Consider the following 17,261-nt stretch of genomic DNA (forward strand, 5'->3'; position numbering starts at 1 on the left):
TCAGATATCACCCATTATTTATTTGCAGTGACCATTATATGGGAGGAAAAGAACATGACAATAGTGGCAACTGATCTTTAAACTAATCGATTAGCACTGAAGATGCTTGCATTCAATGGCTGATATACTGATAAATACTACATCACTAATATTTTCAACTGTTCCATCATTTTAAAGTTACATAAAATAAAAAATTCTGAAAAAACAAAGTTACAATTCAAGAACATTTCAAGTAGCCCTAGTGAAGCTAGTTTCTAAAGTGGGAAGACTGCAGTAGCGTTTAGATCAACACTTTCACTGTAATACTTAATGAACTGCCACATGGTTGGTATAGGTAGGCGTCCAACGCTGTACAGGTGCTGGCATCGGAAGAGAAATTAAGTCCAGGAATTTTTTAATCTCCTATCTTGAGTGCATTAGATCAGAAATGGTGCTCATAGGCTGCAATCCTATACACACTTTCCTGAGAGAAAGACCCACTGAAGTCAATGGGCTTTGGTTTTGAGTAGACACACATAGGATTGCATTGTTAGCCATTTTTAATCTGGGACTATAAATGCTACACAAATATAGAAGTAAGGTGATGCAAAACATAACAACTTCCATTAATCGGGGTAGTATGGGGAAGCATGCAACTTACTCTGGCTACTGGGGCCAAAATCATTATACCCATGTACACAGACTGACCTCCTGAGAGAAAGGGGTGAATACATATCTAATAGGTAAGACAGATATGTCCATTCAGTATAGGACTATTTCCAACTCCAAGATTTTGCAAGATGAAGTGTTATCAGACTGTTACATGAACAGGACTTGCAACTATGAGCAGATGGAGCTTAGCAGGAACAATTTCAGAAACCCCCAAAACCCACAGCAACCACCAGGCCACAATCAAGACAATTCACATGAATCACAGCACAGATGACATTACAAGCCCCTTCTTAGCTTCCTAATGTATAAAATACTGAAGTGCTATGGAACAAACAATGACAATAATTAAGTTCAAAGAAATTTGAAAAAATATATTAACTTTAATTATGACCTGAATAGTGTACAATTCACACTAAAACAATATCCTACAAAACTTGCTCATATTAAGCTATTTGGTAATTGATTTTGCAGTACTCTCATATACTGTTATTGGCCTAGCAAAAGTTGAACAAAAATGTATTGTATCCAGCTTGACTTAAGGAAGGCTCTGATGGCAATGTTTTACAGTAACGTACATTTCATTACAAGATGGAACACATTTATTAGTCTAGGATAGTATTAAGCTACGCAAAAATGTTAGGCAGAGGTTCTGAATGCTGCATAATAATTTAGTATTGTACAATATTATTTATACTGTTATTGGCTTTTTCTGTATTATTTTTCTGATAGGATACATGTTAATTATCTGCAACCTCTCATTTTCAAAATTTGCAGTAAAAAGCTAGAACAAAGAGGCTTTCCCAATAAAAAGCTAATTATTCAATATTTATATTAGATATTTGAGATATCTAACATTTAGTGTACACTTCATATTTTAACATGAATAATCCATTGGAGCTGTATTAACTGGAATTTTCCCAAATCTTTCAAATAATGTTCATTAAGATATAGCAGGGTATTTAAAAACGATACTGACAACTTAAATTAAGTGAAGTTATCTAGCACTGCCAACCCTACCTGTGCATCAAGGATAAAGAGCACTCAGCAATTTTATTTAAATGGCTTCTTCAGGATTATTTCAAATGTTGCAGACTCCAGCTGAACTTTAAAGCGTTTAGACTTTAAACATTAATTTACTTTGAATACGTGCTTGTCAAATTGAAAGACTTCTGTCTGGATTGAAACATGCAGTATTAATACTGAACATGTGCATTTATTTCAGGTCAATAGTCATTCCAACTTCCATCAGATGGTAAAAGTAATGTACCCATTAAAATGCATGTTAAAAAGTTCAACATGCTACGTACCAAAAACTGTCCTCAAAAAGAATATGGCATTGCAACCCAAGTATTCATTATTCCAGAACTAACCTTTAATTGCCCCAGATCTAGGGAAAATAAGAACCAACTAATCTCAATGAAATTCTGGAAGTCATCATACTTTGGACTTTCATTCTAATCTACTTGTTACCAGCATTTGCATATTATGAGTAAACAAGGCAGCTAAATACTACTTCATTATTCGGGATGGAAAGTTCTAAGGAGAGGGTCCCTCTACCTGATGAATTCTTCCTGACATCCACTGGAGAGGGAGACAGCATTGAACTGCCAATGCTAAAGCAGGGGTGTCACACCTCAGGCCCAAAGGCCAAATTTGGCCATCTAGGGTTCCCCAGATGGCTATGCCCCTTTCCCTAGCCCCACCTCCTTTTCCCCCAACCACCGATCATTTGGTGGTTCTGGCTTTTGCTTGTGGGTTTTTTTCCCCATTCTAAAAGGTTGAAATGCCTCTCCTAAGGCTTGGTTACTAAAACTAGTAGCTTTAAGCTACTAGTTATTTGGGGCCCTGCTCCCTTTGGCCTTCAGCCCTGACAAGGGCTTGAGAACTTCTCCAAAACATATTCAGCCCTCAGCCTCAAAGAAGTTTGACACCCCTGTGCTAAAGAGTGGTGTCTTACAGGAGCTGAAAATGAGTAGACAAAAGGCAAATAACACATACTAGGAACGCCCTATGCACCTAATTCCTACTGCCACAAACTGAAGAAAAGTCCTTGTAAGAAAGCATCCAGTGGTTCTGGGCATTACTGCTGCTGCTCCCCCCACCCCCAAATAAAAACAGAAGCCCATGGGAAGAACACATTTTATGGATAACTACAGAATGCTTGAACACAATATAAAATGTATTCTGAAAATAGATACAGATTCAGCAAGTGACTGCCATACACACTGGTGCCAATGGCACCGGGACATATACTTGGAAATCCTGGATGTAGGAGTCTAGCACCTCCAAAATAATGGTTTTGAAAATGTTACCTGTTCCACATGCAGGAACAGTTTGACAGGTAGAGCTAAGGGATAAGAGGGTGGTGCTGGAAGGGTTTATATTTGTTAGGCACTGGCAGAGGGAACATTTCGTACATCCAAGCCTGTACTCACAAGCAAAAGCATCTGGCTACATTTGAATCACAATGGAGCGACACTGGTAGAACTTAAAAAGGGCAATTTTAAAACACATTTTAGGGGCAGAGGTGATGGGAGTGTCTGGTCCAGAATAATTCATCCATTAGGGATAGCTGTTTAAATATTTCAGGTTATCTAAGTGAAGACAGGGTAGAACTTGGCAATGAGCATACAGAAATACCTTTTAGAGAGAGAAAAGGGTCATAGGAAAAGTTGCCAACCAAAATAACATTTGGAGAGGACCACAATGTAAAGAAATTGATATTAAAATGCTGGAAACCTCCAACATGGTGGAGTGGAGTGCTTCATTACATCACTCTAAGCTCCTTGGAAGGTTGATACACAAATGCAGACATCCCCAAACTGTGTGCTGGGACACACTAATGAGCCATGAGAAAATTGCTAGTTTGCTGCAAGAAACTAATTAATTAAAGGTTCCTATAAGCTATTAATTTATTTTTTGCTACATGCTAGCAGTTTTCTCATGGAACATTCATGCATCCCAGCACACAGTATGGAACTATACTGCATTTGTGCTATCAGTCTTCCCACAGACAGAGGTACCCACCCACAGATGAGGCTACCTGCTGTGTTTTTGTATGATTTACTGCTCTAGCATTACCTCCTTCCTCTAGTGGAGGCAGGTAATACTGAAGTGCATCTACAATATCTGCAGCTGTATCATATGCAAAATGTAGCAAAACTGCCTACTCTCCAAAAATGCTGCATATTACATCTGAGCACCAGTCATTGCTCCATGCTTGCCTCCTTCATTCAGGAGACACACCCAAATCAATGACATTAAGAGGGGGCAATTTTCATCTGAGGGAAAGCAGTTCTTACTCTTATCCATTTTATACTTTTTGGCTGTAAAAGGGTGTCACCCACTTTATTTCAGGAGTTGAGAAAAGTATACAAAAGAAGCAGAATTAAAATGGCTATTTCTTATTAATATGCAACCTTGGCAGCTCTGAATCTACCTTTGCAAGGAGCTCAACCTGGAATCCATTAGTAGTTGGTGTGTAATGGTGGTTTGCCTGTAAACCAAACTGAAATACTGTCTCTCTTCAGAAAGTTGCAATCCTAAAGTTTCAAACCCAGAATTTCACTCTGTTTTCCCAACCTTTTAAAATGAGAATAAGGTTAGTCTTCCCAGTTTATTTGCATAGAATACTTGCTTTTAAAAAAGTTTCACCACAAAATTACAACATGCATCTAATAGATCTAACTTGGTATCAAATACTGAAGGAAACAGATTTTTGGCATCAACAGTCCTTGGTTAACAGTCTGAACAGTTCCAAGCTTCAAGAGAGAAAGTTTTTTTCTGGCAGATGAAACACAGTCCTTGTGGCTTGAGCCAGGAGTTAAGCAAGTGAACTGTAAGTGAAAAAAGTTCTCTCTCCATTAGGGATTTTTCTTTGCTCAACAATAAATGCATCCTCTTCTTTTTAAACTTTCCATTTTGAGATGACCCAATACAGCAGAAACTAAAAAAATGTAAGGCAGAACCAGAGATGCAGCCAAGCAACCAGAAGCTGCTGGTTGTAGACCTTAAAGTTACTGGAAAATCAGGATTTTCTCTGAGCATATGTACTCGCAGTAAAATAGACATGTGCATGCTCTCTATACATTACTGAGTACAGGTTTTTTTTTCTAATCAGAGGTTAAGGAAAATGTCATTTATGAAATGGCTTTAATGTACACTTTTCTGTTATAGTCTGGTCCTTGAAAAGAAGGGAGCGGGAAGAGTTGATCCTTCATGTACTGTTCACATAGATCAGCAGTTTGTGTAGCTCAGTGGTTCACTCTGTAATCCAGAAGTTTTTGAAAGCTGACAAGTCCAAAGAAGATATGTGGAGCTGGACAGTAAATCGTTCTTGTAATCCTACACAAACCTAATTATACCATGAAAAATTAACATCAATCAATTACAACTAACAAGTCCTAGCAAATGCCTTATTGCGTCAAATGCAAAACCTACAAAAACCTGTAAACTGAAAGAGAAGGTTGAATTTAATGGTTTTAAAATTAAAGAAGACTAGGTTCAAAGAATCAAGGTTTCTGGATTTATAATCTGCAAGTCTCTCTCTATCTCAAAATGTAATGGGGGGGGGGAACCAATACATTTTAAATATTTGTCTCATTTCTCCACTCAACATCAATTCTTACAAACATTTCTTAGTGACCATATAACCTTCCCCAACTTGGTATCCTCCAGATGTTTTGGAGTACAACTCCCAGAATTCCTGACCATTTGCCATGCTGGCTGGAGCTGATGGGAGTTGAAGTCCAAAGCACCTGGAGGGAACCAGGTTGGGAAAGGCTGATATATAAGAACACCATAACACTATCTGCTGCAATAACCATCAGACAATTTCTACAAACCATCTGATGTGTGTTGACACCAGCTAAGTGGACAGTTTTTGAGAGACTGAATAATCCCTCTGTCACTTAAAAATAACAAAAACATTTGGCCTATGCCACAGCAAGCTGTAAAAACCAAAACATAATGTTATGTCTTAGTTCTCTAATCACACAGAATCAAAATTCATAATTTAAATCACGTACATGATTCCTGTCAAGACCTTTAAGCCATTTCAAATAGCACTAAGGTGAGTTCCATGAAGTCATACTCGCTGTAGGCTATATATAAGAACCACAGGCTGCATACATAAGAGCCACAAGCACTCTATTTTACTTCTGAAGATATTAATTCCCAAGCAGCAGTAGGATGAGAAAGGTCATCAACAGGTGCTATAGAAATAAATATAGTACATAATGCACACACTGCTATACACTGCTAGAATTATGCAATAACAAGGATGTTGCCTTTTATTTGAAAGCCAACACACTTTATACCCAATACTCGCCTCACAATTCCAGAAAGTATGCAGTTTTCTAACTTATCTGTATGTGCCTATCTCCCAAAGTGTAATTTTGAAAGGGCAGCAGCAGCAGCTGCAAAATAGAACATCATGTCCCCCGCTCCAACTTAGCCTCCTTTCTGGAAGACCTTTCCACATATAGGGAAGCAACTTCCACAACTTACATACATCAAAATTATTTTAAAAATATGCTGTACCTGGGATTTTTTGTATGACGACCCACCAAGCCTTTATGGTAAGTAGAAGACAACTGTTTAGTACGCTCTATTTCCAGCTTATCAGTACAAACCACTAGCTAACATGGATCGTAATGAGAAAAAAATATATACCACTCCGATTGGACAGTGAAAGCCCAATCTGCAGCACGCTGCTGACATCCTAACACCAGAAAGCTTTATTTGGATACAGCCTCTTTTCTTGAGTGAAAGCTTTCAAAGATTGGCTGTAATGCAATGCAGCATCAATTATTTTCTATGTTTTCATATAAAATGCAGTGCAAGAAACTACTACCTTTACAGCCTTGATTTTCTTAGTAGTTTCATGCCAGTTCTGAAAATAAAGCTCAGTGTTTCAGTAAGAAAATATTTAGATTAATAAGTTGGGAAACCATCCTAATGACCACAGTCTCAAATGATATGATTCGGTATCAATAATTTGGTCAAAAAGCCTTGCTAGATAGAATAATTATTTATGAAAGAAATGATAACAGAAAAAATTGTATCTGTCAGGATGTTACAAAGGACAAAGACATGCAATACTGTCTTATTATTAACTGTGCAACAAGTTCAATGGGAATTTACCACCATTTAATAGAGACCATCTTGGAAAATATGAACCAACCTCAGTAATGTAAAAGCCTATTCATGAGCTACAACGTTATTTCTCATTTAATCTATTAAGTGACAAAACTGAAAATTAAATCTAATAAAACTTAATCTTTTTTAACCTAGTGTCAGTGCTTCCCTGAAGTCTCTGAGGAAGCCTTCTCTAGAATGTCTAGTGTAAGCATAAACAGTGCCATCTTCTGGCAAGTAGTATTATTGTGCCAGTCCGAGGGAATCGCATACAAATTATCCCTGTTAGCCTTAACAGTGGTTAAATATTACATTGGTACTGTTAATGATATTTAACGCTAAGTAGAACTCACTCTTAAACAAGAGTTTTAACTAGCTTTAAGCCTGGTTAAGAGCAAACCCTAGTTAGCATTAACTACTGTTAAAACCGGTGGCATTGTAACTCTTAATTGCCATTATGATCAGTAACGGGAATTTGCATGTGATATGGTTCATACCAATGCTTTAACCATAATCTGCAGCCTTAGGATATACCTGGAATCAATGCTGCTACCAGGAGTAAAGATGGGAGTTGTGTGGTAGATGAGTGGCTGACATCCATTATACCTCATATGCATCCAAAATCTTTCTTACAGAGTAAGAATTTGACAGTCATGTCTTCATAAACTAAAACACTATCTGCTGTGATGTACTCTAGAAGAAGCTGCCCTTAAGAAATACTGATGCTGTAGCTGGTGCAAAAACATAGCAGACCACCACTTGGAGAGGAATGGGGAGACTAGGGATACAATCCAGTGGTGACCTACCACTTGAGGCAAGCACTGCCGTACCCAGTGAGTGCACGCGGCCCCTACCGCCATCCGTGGTGATGTAGCACTTCCAAGGGCAAGGTTCCAAACGACCAGAAACAAAAGTTTCTGGAAGGTGCAACCTTCCCTTCCAGAAACGTGTGTTTCCAGTAATTTGGGGGCTTGCCCCTGGAAGCACTACATCACCACCGGTGGTAAGGGCCACGTACCCACCGGGAACTGGCGGTGCTCACCACCAGCATTAAGTCACCACTAGATCCCACCCTAGATCTACAATCGTACTAGCAGCCTATTACCTTCTGGGTACAATTCAGTGTGATGATTAATTACCATAAAGTGGTCAATGGGGTAGGCCTGACATACCTTATAAAGCATCCCTTGTCATATGAACCCAGCTTCTTCCAAATCTAGAGAGGCCTTGTAACATGGCCTCTTCCATAAAGGAGAGAGCCTTGATAGGACATGGAGCAGAGAATTTTCACCCTTACCCTACCAAACCAAGTATCAACCAAAACCCACCAGAACCCAAATTCTTCAGGTATTTTACAGCCAACTGAAATGTATTAGTTCAAACATGTTTTATTTTACAGATGTTTACTAGGTAGTGACATTGAAATATGTCATTTCTTCTAAGAATTGTTTTATAGAAATGTACTAGGTCTGGTTAAAAAATGGCATACAGAAGTAACTATACTGAGGATATTCTCAAGTCAGAGTGTGAAGGAGTTTCAGGTGGAGAATTCTTTTATTACAGTGCAATTTTAAAGTTTACTCAGAAGTACATCTCATTACATTCAATAGGCCTTACTCCAAGTTAAGTGTATTTATGACTACAGCCATAATCTCCCTTTTCTAGAGCTCAAACTTATTTTGAAAAGTTCCGACAGGAAGGTAGCTCTCTCCCATGTCATATCAATTAAGACCTGTGAACAACTGAAATTGAAAAGAAAAGGGGCTCTTTAAATATTTCACTGGATTACATTACAAATTCACCCCTAAGCATGGAATGCTTTGATATCCTTTCTCTTTTCCACTGACAGGTAGATCCTACATGCTCTGTACAGAGAAGGATGATACCACCCCATAAATAAGCGACTATATTTTAAAAGCCAAACACAATTTAGGATTCTAGGAAAGCGAACCACCATAGCACAGAATAAATGAGCAAGCATGTTTGCTCCTGAAATCTAGCCAATGAACTTTCAAGGTCTGAAAGTCTTAAAAATATGCGAGCAGCCAAGAGATCTGTCTTGTATTAAAAACCAAGCCAAAAACCCTCACTCCTTTATATTGCAATACCTTTTACTAATCAACAGCAATTCTCTTTTGGCTGGATGAAGTCAAAAAGCTATTTATAGTCATCCAAGACAAAGTTGCTCTGCATTGTAAGTAAACCCCAGTGCCAAGGATATGACATATAAGACAAATGTCAGTGTCTTCTGCTCAGTGGGAGTCTCTCCCTCAGCTTTTACACGAAATAATGCTTCATTGTGGTGGGACACAAATGCCAAAAATATTCACAAGCATGCCATTGAGTTGCAAAGCTCAAACTACATTCATCCTATGTTGGCAAGTCAAATCTTTAGTCTTTGATAAGTCAGCCCTTCAGCAACAATATTTAACTGACCTTCCATCTATATTTAGGGGGAGGGCAAAAGATTCCAGATACATGCTTGATGATGAAGTTAGAAGTTCATGAAATAATGCTCCTTGAAGGAAATGTAGCCCCTACCACATCCATTTTAGCAAGATAGGTTAAGGAAGAACTTGAAAAGATTCTGTGAAAAGCTAAGCATTGGGTGCACCATCTGAAAGAGTAAAAAAAATCCTTCTATTTTGGAGCACTATGCATAGCTTATTAGACACTTATTAGCAAAACAGTAAGCAATTCTGTGGGCAAATTTTGCAAAATACTGAAAATAATAATATTCCAGTTAACTACATCCATCCATTGCAAATATGCACCTAACACATGGTCTCAAACAGTAACATTCAGTAATGTAACTACTATCTTTCACCACAGAAAAACAAACAGTAGTTTATTCAACATTTACTAAAATATCAAGCATTGGGTGGGGCCAATTTAACATTAAAAAAGTAAGAGTGTTTCTGGTTCCATTTAGTCCAGCATCCCAACAGTGCCCAGTCAGCAGGGCATGAAGGCAACAGCCCTTATCCATTGTTTGCCAGGTTTCAGCAACTAGAAAAATACTGCCTCTGAACCAGAAAAGTTCCACTTAGGTATCATGGCCAATACCCACTGATACTCCTGTCACTCCATAAATCTGCTAATCTCTTTTTAAACCTGTGGCCATCACCACATTGTAAGGCAGCAAGCTCCATTAACCATGTATTGTATGATTTTTTACCTGTTCTGAATCTACAGTCAGATGAGTTATAGTATTATGAAAAAAATCTCCAACTATTCTCTCCACACCATGCATAATTCTAAACCTCTCTCTGACATAGTCTATCATATCCCTCTAGCTCCACACCCTAGTCATCTTTTTTCTATGCTAAAAAGTCCAAACACTTTACTCTTTCTAGATAGGGAAGATGCTCCAACTCCTTGATCATCTTGGTTACCCTTTTCTAAAAACGTTCCCAGCTTGGCATTCAGAAATGCACACAGTTTTCCAGATGTAACTGCACTATGGATTTATATAAGAGCATTATTATACTGGCTGTTTTATTTCCAATCCCTTTTCAATCATAGCCAGCACGGAATTTGTTTTCTTCAGCACCACAGCATCCTGAGTCGATGTTTTCATTTAACTATCCACCATGATCTCAAAATTTCTTTCCTGGTCAGTCAAGGGGTGTGTGTGCGCGCCTTACCTATAAAACTAACATTTCAAAGTCAAGATTATGCAGCCAAACTTCAAAGCAAAGCTCTCTTAAATATATATACCTGAAATCTAACACTCAAAACCATAGGATTTTCAAAATAGAAACTTTAAGTTTAAATTCACAAATGTACATAAATCCTTGTTTTATAGTTGCATAATATCACTTATGATAATCAAACCTAGTTTCCAGCCAAATCAATCCCTTACTATCCACATTTAAAAAAAAAAAAATCAGAACTGTGGCAGCAAAGAACAGTAACCAGTGGATCCCAAGATACCAGGGGGTGGTGGGTGGAATTAATTGCTACTAATTAAGGTTTTGACTCAAGAAATGAAATCAAGATCTTAACTAACACTTTACAATTATTACAGTATGACAGATTATTTTCAAAATTTGGTAACACAACCTAAAGAACAGAGAATAGAATATTTATCCAATACTGCCACCCACAGCATGCTAAACATACAGTAGTTTTACAACTGTTAATTATCAATTAATGACATTCATTTTCACTTTTATTTAATTCCACTGGGAATAGCCATTTTTAAATTCCAAAATATATGCTATTAAAATTTCCTGATGTTACAATACAATTTAAGATCTGTGCAATACCAAACTATATAAGTGGAGAGGAGATATGAGAAGTACAATCAATAATGGTTAAAGGTTGCTAGAAATAAATATGAAAAAGCTGTAACTCAAAAGAGTATTATAAAAGTGTAAGGTGTATTCACTAGTGCCAGTGACAAGCAACCACAATTACAAACAAAGTTAAGACAGTAACACACTAAAAATCCAAATGATCAGTTTATCAAGTAGCAGGGTTTTCTACCACAGATTTGCTCAGTTATCTGTATTAATGAAAGTGTGGTGTGATCTTTAACTGCCACACATTATAATGGCTGTGGGGGGGAGGCTTAACAAGCGGTAAGGCTTTCCCATATTAACCACTTCGGAGGTTGGGCATGTGCATTAATAATATGTATCAGGTATCATCGAGAAGGGAAGGTACTCCCTGGAGTTATAAAACACAAACAAATGAGAAAAAAAGCTGTCAGAGTGGAATCTACCACCAGAGGAAGATGATTTTCTACCACCTGAACGGGGACTGCATTTTGAGGGTTCTCTTCTCTCCATCAACTAGATATTACTACACAATTTAGCTTCAACTGACTTTCTAACTTAGTATACCACCTTAAATTAATATAAAGATTGCCATGTTTCTCTTTACTTCTGCTCTCTGCCTACCCAGGAACCTGAGTTTTGCACCCACAGCAAGAGACAGATCCCAGTTACAGCCGGCATTTATGTTTTCAGAAATGGAGGACAGCCATTGCTTCATTGTCCCAGAATGCTAGGTATAATCTGATACTAACACCTCCTAGTGACTAATTCATTCAGTCTCCAATCAGCATCTTGACAATGAGTCTAAGCTGCAGACCTCATGGGCACAACATCTGGCCTAATCTTTGAATATTTGTGTTTCCTCCACCCCCTGCTTTTTGTGCCTGATGAAGAGTTATGGAAAACTCAAAAGCTTGCACACACTTTTGTGGCATTTGGTTGGTCTTAATAAAGGTATTGCCCAGTGGTGAATTTTGGATAAAAAGAAACAAAGCAAGACGTACTGGTCCATAACAAAAAATACTAAAATCCATGTTAAGACAATACTAGGATCAACTAAAAATGGTATAATAGTGTGAGCAAGCCTTTCACTCTCCAGATCCAGACTTCTTCATCAGAACAGATGTTATGCATAAGGTGGGGGGGCGGGGGGGGTAATTGTATTGAAGTCATGAAGCCACCATAGCTTAGCCTTATTATTAACGTATTTTGATCATGTGAACCAGGTCTTTTAATTGTACCAAGAAACAGATCAGAAGCCAGTGCTGTGGTTTCAACAAGGGAGTCACATGCTCCCTAAACACAACCACTATTAACAACTGGGCCACCTCCTTCAGGATGGACTGAAGTTTCCAAATACCCTTCAAAGGCAGCTCTATGTAAAGTACATTGCAGTCTTGGCCATATCTGTATTCTCCAGGAATGAACACAGATGGTGCATCGGCCTCAGGTGGGCAAAGGCACTTCTCATCACAGCTGAGACCTGGGCATCCACATCACAGTCCTACTGACCTGGGAACTGGGGTTCCACCCGTATTGGATGGGGTAGCACTCCCCTTGAAAACTCAGGTTCGTAGTTTAGCGTTTCTCCTGGACCCAGCCTTAACTCTGGATGCCCAGGTCAGCTCTACTGACTATGAACATCTGTCTTGTCTAGATTCAATTTCAATTTGTTAGCTTACATCCTGTCCATTACCTTCTCCAGGCAATGATTCAGGACCTCGACAGTCGCCATGTATTGAGATGGAAAGGAGAGATAGAATTGAGTGTTATCCACATATTAGTGAAATTAAACTCCAAAACCCCAACTGACTTCCCCCAGAAGTTTCAGGAAGATGTTAAACAGCAAGGGGGACAAGAGTGAACCCTGAGGGCACCATAGGTCAATGGCCAAGGCATTGAACAGGAGACCCCCAGCACCACCTTCTGAAGCCAGCCTTCTAGGAAGGACTGAAGCCATCATGCCCCCAATCCCATCCTGGTGAGCTGGCCCAGATAGATACCATGGTCAGTGGTATCAAAAGCCACTGAGAGGTCCAGCAAAACCCACAGGGATGCACCCCATATCAAGTTCCCAGTGCAGGTCATCCACCAAAGCCATCTCAGTCTGAAAACTGGGTCTAAATTTGGACTGAAATGGATCAAGATAATCTGTTTCATCCAGGAAAACCAGGTGCTGAGAAGCCACCACATGCTCAAGTCCCTTGCCCAAGAATGGAATATTTGAGAGTGGTCAGAAATTGTCCAGTATGGTGGGACTATGGGAATTTTTTTTTCAGTAACTGTGTCACCACAGTCTCTTACAAAAATGCAGGAAAAACGCCCACCCACAAGGAGTCATTTACCGTTTCTGCCGCCCACCCAGTCCACCTCTGGCTGCTCTTATTATCCAGGATGGGAAACAGTCAAGTGCTCATGTAAGAGGCTTGACCTCTCTAAGAATCCTGTCCACATCTCTGGGCTAACAAACTGGAACATGGTCAACTGAACTGGACAAGCAGGTGCCAAAGACACATCTCCTGGTACTGCCCTAACTGCAGCATCTAAGTTGAAATGGATATGAGTGACTTTATCTGCAAAGTGCCTTGCAAAGACTAATTTACATACTTCTCCTGAAGGATCAGGTATTCAGCCTGGGGGTGCTTTTGGTCTCATTACTCTCTGGAGATAGCCACATGGCAGTAGCAGCCAGGAGTGCTTTTCATCAGGACTAGCTGGTTAACTAGATGTGGCCATAGCTGGAGCAGTCAGACTTAGCCTCAATTATCCATACTCTAGGCAACACCAAACAAGGTTACTGTAATGTGCTTTTTTATAGGGCTGCTTCTGAAAATGTCTCGGAAATGCCAACTATTTGTTGCTGGCAGGGGCCAACAAATTTGAATGTACTGCACCAATTTTGCACAAACCTCACTGGCTGCCTACACACTTCTGAGCCCAATTCAAAGTGCTGTCATTAATATTCAAATCCCTGAATGGTTTGGAACCAGGCTATATAAACGACCACCTTCACCTATATGATCCTGCCTGCACACTGAGATCTGCTCACAGAGGACAGGGCCAAACAAAAATTGGAGACACCTGTTCCATATGTATCCTCGCAAACTGTCATGGCTGCTGGTCATATGGCAGACCTTATATGGCAGGGGTAGGTAAGCTAGTGTCCTCCAGATGTTTTGGACTACAAATCTCATAAGCCCCAGCCATCATGGCCAATGGTCAGGGGTTGTTGTAGCAGTTGTAGTCCAAAACATCTGGAGGGCATCACGTTACCTACCCTTGCTATACTGGAATATTTTAAAGGCATTCCACTCTAGGTTAAAATAAAGAAAGATGCAAAATGTATATAGTGCTACAAAGAGATGTATGGCCTGGTTGTAACATCAAATAACAATGTAAGAATTCCTCTGCTAAGCTGTAAATTAACATAGTTTAGTGCTCAGATTTGCACTATTGTTTAGGGAAAATGAAATTTGGGGGAAAATTGAAAATTTGATGTAACTGCTTAACTTGCTGATTTAAATCATTTATTTTAATTGCTTTGATTTACATCAGTCCCCACAGTTTAGGTGATATGCTGTCCTCAGAATACCAGCATGTGGTTCATGGATTCTCATCAGAAATCCACAAGTTCCAATCCTTCATTTCAGAAATGGAAGTTTTAGCCCTTCTATTTGCATAGAAGCTGGAAGATACATTAGGAGCATTTATAACCCTTAATACAATGAGTTTAACAGAAAGATTTCTAGCCAGATTTACCATTTCTGGAAGCATATCTAGTCAAGTGTTTCACATTTCACATTAACAATTCTACAAAATCATACAAACATGAAAAAGATAACATCCTGGTTTGATATCTTTGTTAATTAATGATGGTTTGTACAAACATGTTTCCCATATTCAGTGAAAACTGAAAACTGCCGTTTGCTGCAAACCATTACTGGAACCTTTACATTTCCTCCCCTTGCACACAAAATGTGTAGAAAAAGGAGATGGAAGTACACAGGCTAGGGAGGTGATTAATGCCTCCTTGCGAGAGGGAGTGGTTCCAGGCTACTTGAAAGAGGCAGCAGTGAGGCCACTCCTGAAGAAATCCTCCCTGGACCCAGAAGGTCTTAACAACTTAAGTCAATAGCTAGTGTTCCTTTCCTGGGCACGGTCCCTAAGCAGGGGGTTGCCAACCGGCTCCAGATACTCTTGGATGAGACCAGTTATCTAGATCCATTTCAGTAGGGGTTCAGGCCGGGTTCTGGCACAAAAACAGCCTTGGTCTCCCTATAGGATGACCTATGTCAGGAGAGAGACAGGGGGAGTGTGAGCCTGTTGATTCTTTTTTGCTCTCTCGACGACTTTTGATAACATCGACCATGGTAATCTTCTGTCTACGCTGGGAGTGGGAAATAGTGCATTACAGTGGTTCTGCTCCTACTTGGATGGATGGCTCCAGAAGGTGGTGCTTTGGGTACATTGCTCAGTCCTGTAGATTCTACAGCATGGGGCTCCACAGGGGTCAGTTTTGTCTAACATCTATATGAAGCTGTTGACTGAGGTCTTCTAGAGTTTTGGAGTGCATTGCCATTAGTATGCTGATGACACACAGCTGTACTTCTCTTTTTCATGTTCATCAGGTGAGGCTATGGATGAATATGATCAGTGCCTAGCTGCAACAACAGTCTAGAAGAAGGCTAATAAACTGAAGCCCAAGCTCAATCCAGACAAGACTGAGATGCTGTTAGCGGGAGGTTCTTCTGACCGGGTGGAGGGTGTTCAGTCTGTTCTGGATGGGACTGCACTCCCCTTGAAGGAGCAGGTTTGTAGTAGGGCTTCTCCTAGAGTCATCAATGTCACCTGAGGCTCAGGTGGCTTCAGTGGCACGGAGTGCCTTCTACCAGCTTCAGCTGGTGGCCCAGCTACGCCCCTATTTGGACAGGGATAGGGCTTCAGTAGTCTATGCTCTGGTAACCTCCAAGTTAGATTACTGCAATGTGCTCTATATGAGGCTGCCCTTGAAGATTGTTCAGAAGCTGCAGTTTGTGCAAAATGTAGCAGCCAGAACAATAGCAGGGACCAGAAGGTCTGAGTTCGTAAGACCAATTCTGGCCCACTTGCACTGGCTACCTGTATGTTTCCAAGCCCAATTCAAGGTGCTGGTTTTAACCTATAAACCTTTACACAGCTCAGAACCACAATATCTGAAAGAGCACCTTTCATGGTATGAACCTGAGGCCCTCCTCCAAGTGCCTCATCTGAGAGAGGCTCGGAGGATAGCAACAAGGACAGGGCCTTCTTGGTAGTAGCCCCCCAATTGTGGAATGCTCTCCCCATTGAGGTCCACCTGGTCCCAACATTGTCATGTTTTCAGTGCCAGGTTAAGACTTTCCTCTACTCCTAGGCATTTGACAACATATGATGGAGCATTTATGCTCAGTTGTTTTATCAGGTTCCAGTCTCTTATTGTAATTGTTTTTAGCTGCTTTAAATTGTTTTAACATTTTGTATGTTAAATATTTTATATTATGTTTTTACTGTCCTATATTTGTGGGTTGTAATTTTTTGTGAACAACCCAGAGAGCTTTGGCTATTGGGCGGTATAGAAATGAAACAAATACAATGAAATGAACCCAAAGCTAACCATGGTACATTTTCATAACAACAAATCATGGTTTGCTGTTACATCTGAATGTGGCCATCCTTTACAGAGCAAACCCGGAACCTCAGTAGCTCTAAAGCTGAGCTGACCAAATGTATTAAGCATGTGTTTTAATCAGATATCTAAGCAGTAGTCTATAAGGGATAAGAAAGACTTCCTTCCTTATGAATGTTGGGGTTTCTGCTCTACCAATAAGACATATCTAATTGAGGATATAAAGAACTATAATAAATAAAAATAGAACAGTATATTGAAATCTCTAGATAATGCTTAACACTCATTACCTGTGATTTTGTATCCATAAGCAGCCAGCTGACCAGCCATGTATTCTCCATCTGAACTATTATGAGAACATCCCCATGTGCGTATCCAAATTTTTTGTACACCAGGAATAACACTGCCAAAAAAGAGATACAAGAATGTTAATTTCATTGCATCCCCACCATAGAGTATTAGCCACTGAGGCTAACACACTTACAATCTTACAATCACTAAAGAATTGTAAGAGTTCACAAATACCCTTGGGAAAGAAACTATTA

At 39.6% G+C, this 17,261-nt stretch overlaps 1 protein-coding gene across 10 annotated transcripts in view; it reads right to left on the bottom strand.

The window, feature by feature from the left end:
* Positions 1-17,261, bottom strand: part of CDKAL1 (CDKAL1 threonylcarbamoyladenosine tRNA methylthiotransferase) — a 461,612-nt gene that overhangs the window by 436,396 nt on the left and 7,955 nt on the right. For all 10 annotated transcript variants that reach the window (XR_014790207.1, XR_014790208.1, XM_084850143.1 and 7 more), the window contains exon 3: positions 17,007-17,119. Coding sequence is in view for 8 of the 10 variants with exons in the window: in XM_084850143.1 (XP_084706269.1) it covers positions 17,007-17,119 (113 nt within the window). In the remaining 2 variants the exon portion in view is untranslated. The remainder of the gene's footprint in view (positions 1-17,006; positions 17,120-17,261) is intronic.

This window comes from Heloderma suspectum, chromosome 4 (genome assembly GCF_057233095.1).
Source record: "Heloderma suspectum isolate Gila_16-S chromosome 4, 16-S_ref, whole genome shotgun sequence".
NCBI lineage: Eukaryota > Metazoa > Chordata > Lepidosauria > Squamata > Helodermatidae > Heloderma > Heloderma suspectum.